This window comes from Panthera uncia (assembly GCF_023721935.1).
Source record: "Panthera uncia isolate 11264 chromosome E2 unlocalized genomic scaffold, Puncia_PCG_1.0 HiC_scaffold_19, whole genome shotgun sequence".
In the NCBI taxonomy this organism is placed as follows: Eukaryota; Metazoa; Chordata; class Mammalia; order Carnivora; family Felidae; genus Panthera; species Panthera uncia.
Window position 1 is genome coordinate 29,505,471 of NW_026057588.1, and position 11,144 is coordinate 29,516,614.

General features: G+C 61.5%; 2 protein-coding genes across 2 annotated transcripts; one reads left to right on the forward strand and one right to left on the reverse strand.

The window, feature by feature from the left end:
* Positions 1-2,895: 2,895 nt before the first annotated feature.
* IRX3 (iroquois homeobox 3) lies at positions 2,896-6,065 on the reverse strand. The gene is made up of 4 exons (XM_049620814.1): positions 5,376-6,065; positions 4,070-5,189; positions 3,821-3,887; positions 2,896-3,348 (listed from the first exon to the last, which is right to left on the reverse strand). The coding sequence occupies exons 1-4, from the start codon at positions 5,640-5,642 to the stop codon at positions 3,294-3,296; spliced, it is 1,509 nt and encodes a 502-aa protein (XP_049476771.1). The 5' UTR covers positions 5,643-6,065; the 3' UTR covers positions 2,896-3,293.
* On the forward strand, positions 5,641-10,230 carry LOC125915402 (POLG alternative reading frame-like). Its single transcript, XM_049621210.1, has 3 exons — positions 5,641-5,847; positions 6,808-6,959; positions 9,837-10,230. Exons 1-3 carry the CDS (start codon positions 5,641-5,643, stop codon positions 10,228-10,230), a joined length of 753 nt encoding a protein of 250 aa, XP_049477167.1.
* The last annotated feature ends 914 nt before the right edge of the window (positions 10,231-11,144 follow it).

The window sequence follows — 11,144 nt, forward strand, 5'->3', positions numbered from 1 at the left end:
TTGGCGTGCTTTGCATAACCAGCCACGACAGCCGGCACCCCTTCCAGGCGGAGTGATTGACATATTTTATTTCTAATTGAAGCTTAATCAGGACCCAGGGTAAGATTCCCATGTATTCTCTCTCTCTTCTCTCTCTGGCTTCCTTCTCTCTCTGTGTGTGTCTCTTTCTCTCTGGGAGCCCTGCCCTTCCGGCTTCCTTTCCCCTTTTAAAATTTGAGGGCCACACAATAAAGGATGGATGGAGGCAGTGTCTGGGGTCCCTGAAAAGAGGGAGAGGGAAGGGACGAGGGGACGGTTCGGGGAGGAGGACCCGGAACCAGCTCCCTGGTGAATGTGGAGGGGAGCGGCCTCCTCTCCCCTTTTTTTAGGTTTCTTTGTTTGGACGGCGTTACCTTTTGGGGGTCACTTTGGGGCCATTTGAAGGGCCTGTGTGTTCCGTGCGACCGAGAGGCTACAAATACACGGGAGTGGCCACTCCCCACTCCCAGGTTTTCCTGGCTCTCCTCAGCACGTCCACACACTGCCCCTTCACGGGGGCGGGACTGGTCTCATCCAAGGACCATTATCCTGGGAATGAGTCGGGCTGAAGAGGTGAGCAGGCCGTGGGGTTTTCATGGCACAGCCACCGAGGACGGGGGGTCTGACCTCCGCAAGCTCGGCTTGCCCTCTCCACACCCCTCTCCTTGTGACCAGATGCATTTTCTCCTCCCTGGGCTGACGTTCCGTGTGGAAAGGCTGCCGGACTTCTGCCGTCACCCCTCTCCCTGGGGAGTTTCCTTTCTCCCTGGGTCGAGCTGGGTCCTGAGATGCCTGGAGGCAGACGCCTCACTGTTATGGCTGATGGGAGCGGGTGAGCTGAATCCCGTCCAGAGTCGAAGAGAGGGGACTGAGATTCTAGAATAGAACGTTAGTGATACTAAAGCTATGTCACCCTCACTACCACATGCCAGGCCTGGACAGTCTCTGTCTCTCGTGGGCACATCCACCTGGCGGGGTAGGCATGATTATTCCCATTGCACAGATGAGGAAATACAGCACAGCGAAGTTAATTATCTGCTCAGAGATTCACGGGACATAGACTGGGGAGCTAGGTCTGTGCGACAGAGAAGCTTGTGAGGCCATAGCTGACAGGCTATCAGGCGTGCTGTCCCCCTAAAGACACTCATGCTGATTAGCGGAGGCCTCTGCCTGGCTCCAAGGCCCTGGCCTCTGAGGTTCAAGGCCCACCCAGGCAGTTGAAGCCTGTTCCATGGGGCCAGGGCCTGAGCTGAACCACAGCCTGTATCTAAGTCCTGGGAAGGAGTCTGGACCTGTAAACACCATTAATAAAGAGCTGGGAGAGGAGGGAGCCGGAGAAACATCTCCCACCTCTGGGGAAGGGGCCGGAGGGGGAGTCCCATCTGTCTTTGCCCAGATGTCAGCCTCTGCTTCACCAGGCCTCTGTGAAAGGCCACGGACTAACACACTGGCCACCAACAGACCCACTGGCCCCTGGAGGGCCCACCATACCCCGCCTATCCAGCCTCGCTGGGGTTTCCCGGGGGGGTGCCCGCTGGCAGCTGTCCCCACTCCCCCCCAGCCTGGATGGGTCCCCATGTGGACCAGGCTCCTGCGGAACCTGGAGCTGTACAATACATACAATTCCGTGCTTTGTTCTGTGGCTTCAGACGTTCGAGCCCTGCCCAAACCTCCCAGGGGAGCCACGAGACTGTCACAGGCTCCACACGGGACGAAACTTACTAACCACAAAATTTACTAACTAAATTGACTAACCAAAGAGGAGGAAAATTAAAAAAAAAAAAAAAAGGTACCCCCCACTTCGTGCCCAAGGCGGCACTCTTCCAGTGCTCCCTACAACTTGTTCAAATCAAAGTTGGGCAAGGCTGTTGGACTGAAAGAGAAAACAAGAGGGCGAGGACGGGGCGGCCAGCGGGCGGCCAGGCCAGGCCTGGCTGGAGAGGCCGCCGAGGCAGGCGCTGAGTGGCCCTTTTGTCCTGTAGAGGGAGCTCCAGCCCCAAATTTCCCGGCTCCCTCCCCCCGGCGCGCCCACCCCCTGACAGGCCCCAAGCCGGAATCTTGGCTGGATAGGTACACAGGCCCCAACACCCCCGCACCACCCACCAGCACCCTAGAAAGCTATCCTTCCAGGGCACTTGGGGTAAAACCCGCTGGGGTGCCAAGATGCACAGAGGCCACCGGGACTCAGGTCCCCCCACTCTCAATTCGGGCTGGGCACGGTCACTAAGAGGAAATGCTGTGCATCCCCGGGTCGCTGCTCCTCCGTAGGCAACCCCTATTCACCGCCACCCCTCACCCTCACATCTGTAAGGAGGAGTCTGGGGGTGCAGCGAGGTTGGAAAGGGCTTGAACTGAACTTGCACATGCCCTGACATAAGACTCAGAGAGCCTCAATTGTGCCTATCTAAGAATGGGGGCGCGGGACTGATGAGAACCCCCCAACCTAACCTTTCTGCATCCAGACCCTTCTCTGGGTCTTTCTGCCATGCCATCCGAGCAGGCCCCAAACCCCAGGGTTGATCCAGTGGACCGACCGGGTGGGCCCAACTCCCCAGGCTCCTCGAAGGGCATCTTCTCCGGTTTCCCCCCAGCTGTCTCCTCTGCCCTTTCCCTGGGGCACCCCAGCTACTTCTCCAACTGCCTCACCTCCAGCGGTGCCCCCAGCCCCGCCACCTCTGTGTCTCCTTGGCTTCTGCACTCTTGTGATCACACGGTCCTGGGTCCTGACTGTCGTTCTTTTCCCGCTGATTCCGGCGACTCTTCAAACATGGGGAGCGGGGGCAGCGGATAAAACAAAACAAAACAAAACAAAACAAAACAAAAACCAAATAGATCTGTCCGTGGAGGGGGGGGGGCGGGCAGACAGGCAGGTTATAGTCAAAGTGGCAACAGCTCATTTATTTAGCCAAAAATAGATACTTTCTTGTACAATTTGGTTCACACATATGTACATTTTTCTGTATATACAAAAAAAAAAAAAAAGTCAGACACTCTTATTCTCACGGCAACTCCACCTCCCAAAATCAACCGAACAACATCAACCAGAAAAACCCTCACAAACTCAGCTAATGTGGGGTACAGAAGCCACTTGGGGAGGACTGAGGGAACTTGGTTTATTTCTTTTTTTTTTTTTCTTTTTTTTCTTTTTGCTTAGTTTTGTTTCTTAGGTATTCATACACGGACATGCTTACAAGTCATAACTATACAGAGAGTTTTGTTTTTTGTTTTTTGTTTTTACAATTATTACAACGATTGAAAATTTTTAAAAATAAGTACTAGGAGGAGGAGAGAGCCGATAAGACCAAAGCGGCATCCAGGTGGTTCTGGGGCCTGGAAGAGAGAAGCAGTGGTAGCAAAGGAAGTGAGAGTTCGGGGCACCGACGCTGCCTAGGATTTGGGACACCCAACCTGGGACTGAGGCCGGGGGACTGGGAGGTGTCTCAGTGTCAGATGATGTCCAGCTGTAGATGTTGGGCTTCCGGTTTAGCTATAGAAGGTTGGGAAGGAGTAGGGACCCGAGGTCCCGGCTCGAAGACCGCCAGGTGGGCTTCCCAGAGTCGCCGCTGGCCCGGCGGGGGCCCGGGTTCCTACCGCGCCGTACCCTGGGCCGCGCCCGGGTGCCGGGCTGAGATTGCCCGAGGCCTCTCTGGGCCCGCGGGCACTACGGAGGAGTGTGTGTCTGGTCCCCGTTTTAAAGCACGTCCCGGCTGCATTCCCCGGGGGCAAAAGCCTCCAGTGCTCCGCGTTCGTTCCTCCCCCACTTGCTCGTCCCACCGTCCGCCCCTACCGCGGGGTCTCTTACCGCCTGGGCACGGGCTGGAAAGCCGTCTTGAGCAACTTTTTCTCCACTTCCAAGGCACTACAGCGATCTAAGGCAAGCGGGGAAGAAAAAGGAGGGCCTTTAGAGAGCTCCACGCCGGCACTCAGGGCCGCGGGAGGCGGGCGCGGGGTGGAGAGCGCCCCGCGCCCCCCGGGGTCCTGCCATCTCCGTCCGCCCCGGCGCGACCCCCAGAACCCACCCCCTTCCTCCGCTGCGGCGCTCAGTAGTCACCTGTTCCGCCCTCGGGCTCCGCCGGCCGAGCGAAGGCGGCAGCGGCGGCGGCCGGGTGGCCCGCGGCTCCGGGAAGTCCCAGCAGGTGTGGAGGGGCCGAGCCCAGCAGGGAGAGCGGGTGCGGGCGTGGGCCCGGCGTAGGGCCTGGGAACGGCCGGTTGGTCCAAGCGGGGAACTTGCCCAGCGGCGCCGAGACCAGTCTGTGAGCCGCGGCGGCTGCCGCGGCCGGAGAGAGCTGCAGGGCTGGGGGCGCGACGGCTGCCCCCGGGGGAGAACCTCCCGCGCCCGGAGGCGAGCGGCGCGGGTTGTCCGGGCTTGTGGCCGTCTCGGCCAGGGACCAGATCTTGGGCTTCTGCAGGGCTGAGGCGGGCGGTGGTGCGGGAGCGCAGGGGTCCAGGCCTGCAGGAGGCGAGGGCGGAGACGGCAGAACCGCGGCCACCGGCGGTGGCGCCGGGGCCAGACTCAACACGGGCAGCGGACGCTCCTCCAAGCCCTCCGAGCTGTCGTCCGAGTCGCTATTCTTGGAGTCTGAAATGGGTCTCAGGCCGAGGTCGCCGTCCCTGTGTGCCGCCCCAGACAAGGCCAGCTCAGGCCCCGCGGTCGCACCGTCTAAGTTCTCCAAATCGATCTCCTCGTCCTCGTCGTCGTCCGCCAGGCCCTCGCCCCCCGTGTCCTCCTCCTCCCCCACGAGCTCCTCCTCCTCCAGCTCCAGCTCGCGCTTGCTGTCTTCTTCGTCCTCCTCCTCGTCTTCCTCCTCGCGCTCGCTCCCGTAAGCGTTGCCCTCCTCGTCGGTGCGGCTGCGGGGCGCCCAAGTCATCTTGTTCTCTTTCTTGAGGCGCCGGCGCGCGTTGGCGAACCAGGTGGACACCTGGGTGAGGGTCATCTTGGTGATGATGGCCAGCATGATCTTCTCGCCCTTGGTGGGGTAGGGGTTCTTGCGGTGCTCGTTCAGCCAGGCCTTGAGCGTGCTGGTGCTCTCCCGGGTGGCGTTCTTGGGACGGGACGGGTCCCCGAACTGGTACTGGCCATACGGGTAGAAGGCGGGGTGCGGGTGCGGAAACGCGGCGGCCGCGGCCGGATGCTGCACCCCCGGGCTGTCTTTCAGCTCGTACTGCGCGCCCTGTACGCACATGGAGAAGGAAGGGACACGCGCGGAGGGAGCGCGGGTGAGCCCTAGCCGCCCTGGCCGTCGCCGCCTCCACCCTCCCGGCCTGGGCCCCGCTAGTCTACTCCCGCGCGCTCCACCTCGTCCCGCGCCCCAGCTCCAACCCTTCCCCCGCCCCACTCCGGCTCCCTGGGCGCTTACCAGCTGCGGGAAGATGGGCAGCTCGGCGGCGTAGGGCAGAAAGGCACCGTAGCCTTGGGCGGCGGCGGCAGCCGCTGCCGCCGCGGCATAGGGCGCCCCGTACACGGAGGAGAGCACGTTGGACAGGGACCCCGAGGCGGCCAGCTCCGAGGCTCCGGCTCCTGGGCCGCCCCGGGCTCCAGCGCTGCCGCCGCCGCCGGCGGCCCCCGGGCGCTCGGGTGGGTAGAGCGGGCGGATGTACTGGTATCCGAGCTGGGGGAAGGACATGGTGGCCCGCGGGGCACGGACGGAGAGGGGGCCCGGCCCCCTGGGCCGCCCAGCTCAGCGCCGCCCGCGGGCTCCTGCGCGCATCGGGGGCTGGGCCGGGCTGGGGCCGCGCTGCCTCCCGCGCTGCGCAGCGCTCCGCGTTCGCCTATTGATCTGCTCCGCGGCGGCGGCGGCGGCGGCGGCGGCGGCGGCGGCGAGGAGCCAGGTCAGGTCCGAACAGATTGGCGGAGATTCCCGGGGCTCCGGGCTCTGATTGACATTTCTACGGGCCCGCAAGCCCCTCCTCTCTGCGCCGCGCTCCCTCCTCTCGGCAGTCCGAGCTGCCTCTGCCCGCGCCTCGCTCCTCACTGCCCTCCTCTCCCCGAGCAGTGTCGCGCCTCGCTTCCTTCACCCTCCTCTAGTTTGTACTCCCCCTCCTCGCCCTTCCTCTCCCCTCCCTCTCAGCGCTCCTCTTCCCCCTAGGATCGCTTCCGCTCCTTCGGGCTCCTTCACTCTCCTGGACGATCGGAAACTCTTTTCTCTCTCCTTTCCCGTTCTCTCTATTCCTTTTGCTCTTCTCCCTTTTCTGCTCCCTTCACTCTTTCTTCACCCCTGTTTTTATCTCACTCTCTCTACTCCCACGACACTCCCCCCCCCCACCCACCCCCAGCCCTGGCTTCGGCGCCCTGGGCTCAGGCGGCCTAAAGTTGGGGACACTTAGGGTGCTGTGCGGGGGGTGTGAGTCCGTGGATCCGTGTCTAAGTCTGTGTGTCCGTCCCCGCCCTCACCTCCTCCCTTGCCCTTCCCCAAATCTCGGGTCTGACGTCGCGCCCTCTTATTCGACTTTTCCTCGCGTCTCCTTCCCGAGTCGCCAATCGCCTGGGCGCCTTCCAGGCGGGGCCGCCCACCCCGGAGGATACGGCGCGCTGGGCGGGGCGGGGCGGGGCGGGGACGCGAGCCCGGGCGCTGGGAGTCCTTGCCCGCCCCCTCCGGCCTGCGCGGGGAGGGGGAGCGGGAGGCGCTGGGGACGCGGGTTAGGACGGGGTCAGCTCGCCCCTCCCCGCTGCCCGCCCTCGGTACCTCTCCCCCCGCCCCAGCGCGGGGCCTGGGTCGGGACCAGATCCTGGTCCAGGGCAGGCGCTGGGGCTTTCCTCGGCCCGGACCCTTTTTCGGCTCGCACCTCTAGACTCCAGGCACTGTCCGCGGCGTAGGAAAAAAGCTAGAAGAATTCGCGAAGGGTGAAGGGGTGCGCCCCGGTCGATTCTTCAAAGGCCATCTCATTGCCCAGGGGAGCGAAACAGACCCCTACCCAGCCACTTTAACGCCTCCTGTGTCCGGGTGCGAATCTCTTATTAGAAATGGCGGGCTCCGCCTTTGCAGGGACTGAAGTGTGGACACCCGCCTCCCCCCTCCCGCCCCGGGGATCCTGGGGAGCCACGACTGGGAAGTGGCGCCTGCCGGTGCCCTAAGCGGGTGTGCGATGGTGGAGGAGCAGAGAGCCGGTGGCTGAGGCTCCGGGAACTTTCCCAGAGCGCTCCGAGAAGTTTGTATATTGGAATTTTCGGTCTGTAGACATCCTTGCTTTCACTACCCCTTCCCCTGCTCCCTGATCACCGTGCCGACACGTTTTCTTTCTGTAAGGATCCTATCACCGTCTCGGGTGGGGATGGGAGGCAAGACTTTTGGTCCCACAGTGGAATATTTCCTAAATCAAACCTGAAATCCCAGTATCCGAACGCCCACCTTCACGGATTAGGGCGTGCAGCCGACAGCGGGATTGAAATTCCCGGAATCGTAGAGGCTCTGGGCTAAAAGCTTTAGGCCGCGGCTGCGACTGACGCGCAGGCCAGACCTGCAGCGGTAGCGCTCCGGGGACAACACGGAGGCGGTGACTCTGTCCTGGAGTGGCCAGTTCGGGCTTCGAGGCGGAAACTGGCCGCCGCGCGCTGATGGAGAGGGCAATTGAATCCGAATTCCATCAGAGTGAGGGGCCCGGGCTATCTTTGGTCAGAGCAGCTTTGGGCAGTCCAGTTGAGGAATGAACTCCCAGTTTTGACCTCGCCCATCACTCCCACGCACCCCCCCTCCCCGCCGCCTTCTTTCCACGTGGCTTGGCACCCAGCGGCGGCTCCAGAGAAAAATGGGGTGGAAGACAAGGGAAAGTTTGGGGGCGGCCAGGTTTGGGGTTCAACTGGGGAAACTGACTTGTGTGGCCTTTTCAAATTCCTCAAATCCGGTCGAGCTCTTTCCCATATCCTCCCCCCACCTGCTTCTCTTCCAGATACCGGGCGTTGGCCTTAGCTGGAGTCTCCCCAGAGGAGGAGATACCAGGGGAAGCTCTGGCTTTGAAATGTTTCCCCGGAGCCTGATTTCGTTTACAGTTAAACCTCGAAGCCAAATGGCATAGGGAGTCATGAGGCTCACCTTCTCGCGGAAGATTTCAGGGGTGACAAAATTGAGGGTAACATTATTTCCCGGACTGTTTCCTAGGTGTCAGACCTCGAGCCTCGACGGCCCTGAACCCTAGAGTTTGTGCAAAGTGGTGGCGCCAGACCGGAGCGAGCCAAGAGCTAGGTTCCGAGGTGGGGACTCTGGGGCTGCGCTGTAAATGCCCGGATGAAACGCTCGCTATTTAACTCAGCTCTTCCAGAAGGCTAAGAGAAAAACCATGAGCCCCGGAGACGCTTCTTCCGCATTAACCAACTATTGACCTGGCAGCGTGGAGCCAGGCGGGAAAGAGGCCAGGAAAGGGACGAGGTTGTTCTCAGTGACCCAACCACGAAGGTCTAGGGGCGCTCATAGCCCCGAAGGCACCCCCCTCCAAACCCATACGCGTACTCAAGAAGGCGCCCAGGTCCCGGGCGGAAGCGGCCTCTTCGCTACCCTAGTGTCCAGCAGAGATCAACCCCGCCCTGGCCCGGGCGATCCGCGCTTCACGTCGGGACTCAGCGTCGTAGGCGGCCGAGCCCCGACGTGGCACTGGCTCCCCAACTCGACCGGGCCAACGGAACCGGGCTCCGGACTGAACTCTGGGGTTCGAGGACAGCCGAACCATTTCCAGAGCTTTTTAATCCAAGGGATGAGGTCAAAGTGGCACACTCGCACAGGGAGGAAAAGCAGGTGCACGGGAAGCTGATTTGGGAAAGGCACGCGCGCACAAACGTGCCGCACACAAAAGCTTCTCCGTCTTTTCGCCTTCTTCCAACGTTCCCGGCGCACAAAGCGCTTCGGAGTCTTGCTGTAGGCGCTCTCTCTACGCGGCCCAGAGTGTGGCAGTGCACGGAGAGGGTGTCCCTAGCACACGTTTGGTGCACGCAGCAGCGTTCGCTGGACTCGCACCTGGGGCCACGCGGTCCGACGTACGCCCAGGGGCCGCGCGGCCCGCCAGGCTCAAGGGCAGCGCCGCGCGCTGAAAGCCAGCAGCTAGCCACCAGGCCCACTTCCCGCCCCCTCCTCGCCCAGCCCCACGGTGCGCGCGCGTCCCCGTCGAGGGGCGCCGCTGTCGCCCTAGGTCTCCCCGCCGAGGCCCATCTTCAGTCCTTCTCTCCCAGAACCGAAATCCCCGGGCTGCAGTGAGGCCGGCGATCCCTCCGCTTCCTGCAGACGCCGCGGCGCACGCTCCCACCGCTCCCTCCCCCCGCGCTCGGGTTACAGGTTAATGAAATGCTCGTTTTCCTCAGTCATTTGTTTTGTTTTCCTGCAAAGTTCTGATAAGTAGCTAACCAACGAAGCTTGTAATTACAATCTTACAGAAACCGGGCCGATCTGTATATAAATCTCACCATCCAATTACAAGATGTAATAATTTTGCACTCAAGCTGGTAATGAGGTCTAATACTCGTGCATGTGATAATCCCCTCTGGATGCTGGCTTGATCAGATGTTGGCTTTGTAATTAGACGGGCAGAAAATCATTATTTCATGTTCAAATAGAAAATGAGGTTGGTGGGAAGTTAATTTCTCTCCGCTCTGTGAAGCGTAGACAAGAATTTAATGATTTAATTACAGTTGTAAGCCCTTTCCATGAGACTTAAATTGAGCTGAGAATATTTTTTTCTTCTCTCTCTCTCTCTCTCTCTCTCTGTTTCTCTCTCTCTCTCCCCCGCATTCTCTCTCTCCGCTATTAGCAGCCCTGCAGACACCCGGAGTGCGTGGCCTGGCGTCCTCACCGGGAGCGATTTGCATCAGGCCAGAATCCGGACCCCGGGCATCCCAGGAGGCGCGGGTCGGCGGCCTCCAGAGCCGCCCCGGAACGGGCTGCCGCTCCCCACCAGCCGCCAGGGCCTCGGAGCCGGTCCCTGCGTCCCGAGAAGCGTCGGGGAAACTTTGGGAGAAACTTTGCCAACTTTGCTCTCGGCGAGGGAGAGGCCGCCCGGCCGGCCGCGGCGGCTGCGGGCCGCGACGCGCAGAGTGGGCCCCAAGTCAGCCCTGGGCACCCCGGAGCCTGCAGGGCAGCCCAAGGAGGGGTGCGAGGCCGGCTGGCGGCCCCTGGCTCCCCGCTGCGCCCCTGCGCGTCCCCCACCTGGCTCTCGGCCCCCGTCTCCGAGCGGCCCGCGACTCGCAGCGCCCAGGATGGCCGGGATCGACAACCTGGCCTTCAGCGCAAGTGATCTGATTTTTCTTTACCTCTCCACGATCATCCTTTTTCCACCTGACTTGAGCAGTTTCACTGCCTCCCTCTCCTTTGTTTTCCTCTCCCCGTCTGTGTCTGTCTGTCCCACTTTCTGGGTATTCGATTTCTAACTCATTCATTTCCATTCTTTCCTCCGCGCGCTCCCCATTTCGTGGTTTTATCCGCTCCTCTGGACCACTTCGCAGTTACTTTTCTCAGTTTTGCTCCTTGCCCCTTCCCTTATTTTGTCTGTTTTTATCCCTGTCTGCCTCTGTGACTGCCCCTCGCCCTCACCCTCATTTCTCCATCCACCTTTCTTTCTTTCGTTCATCCTAATCTATTTCCTTCTCCGATTCCTTGGTCTGCGTCTCAGGCTCTGCTGCGCTTGTATTTTCTCTCTTCTCCTCTTCCTCCCCGGGACGTGTCCCCTCCCCCCCCCCCCCCCCCCCCCCCCCTGGATCTGCCTTCCCTGCGGCGCCCCCTCCTCATCCATCTTGGGAGATGAATATGTCGCCTTATTGGATGCCGAGGCCGGAGCCGGGTGATGGGGCTCGGCCAGCCTAGTGCATTTTCTTCATGCATATTGAGGAGATGGTAATGAGCGCGTTTGCATTGTTGCATGGAAATACTCCGTTTCCGGCCGCAATTCGGGGCGGGCGAGGGTGGCGCGGGCCCAAGAGAGCCCGCAGCGGGCGCCCGGCCTGGTGGCCGCAGCTGGCCCTCAACGGGATCGCGGGTGCTCGGCCCCGGGGAGGAAGTGACCTCTCGGAGAGCTCGGCCCGGCAGCCGCCGCCTCCTCGGGCTTCTCCACAAAGGCCGGCCGCGCTCCCCTCATTAAAGCCTCGTTACGGGAACCCCCGCCTCGCTCGAGAAGGTTCCCTCGCGCCCCGGACCCGTGGGCCTCTGCCCCTC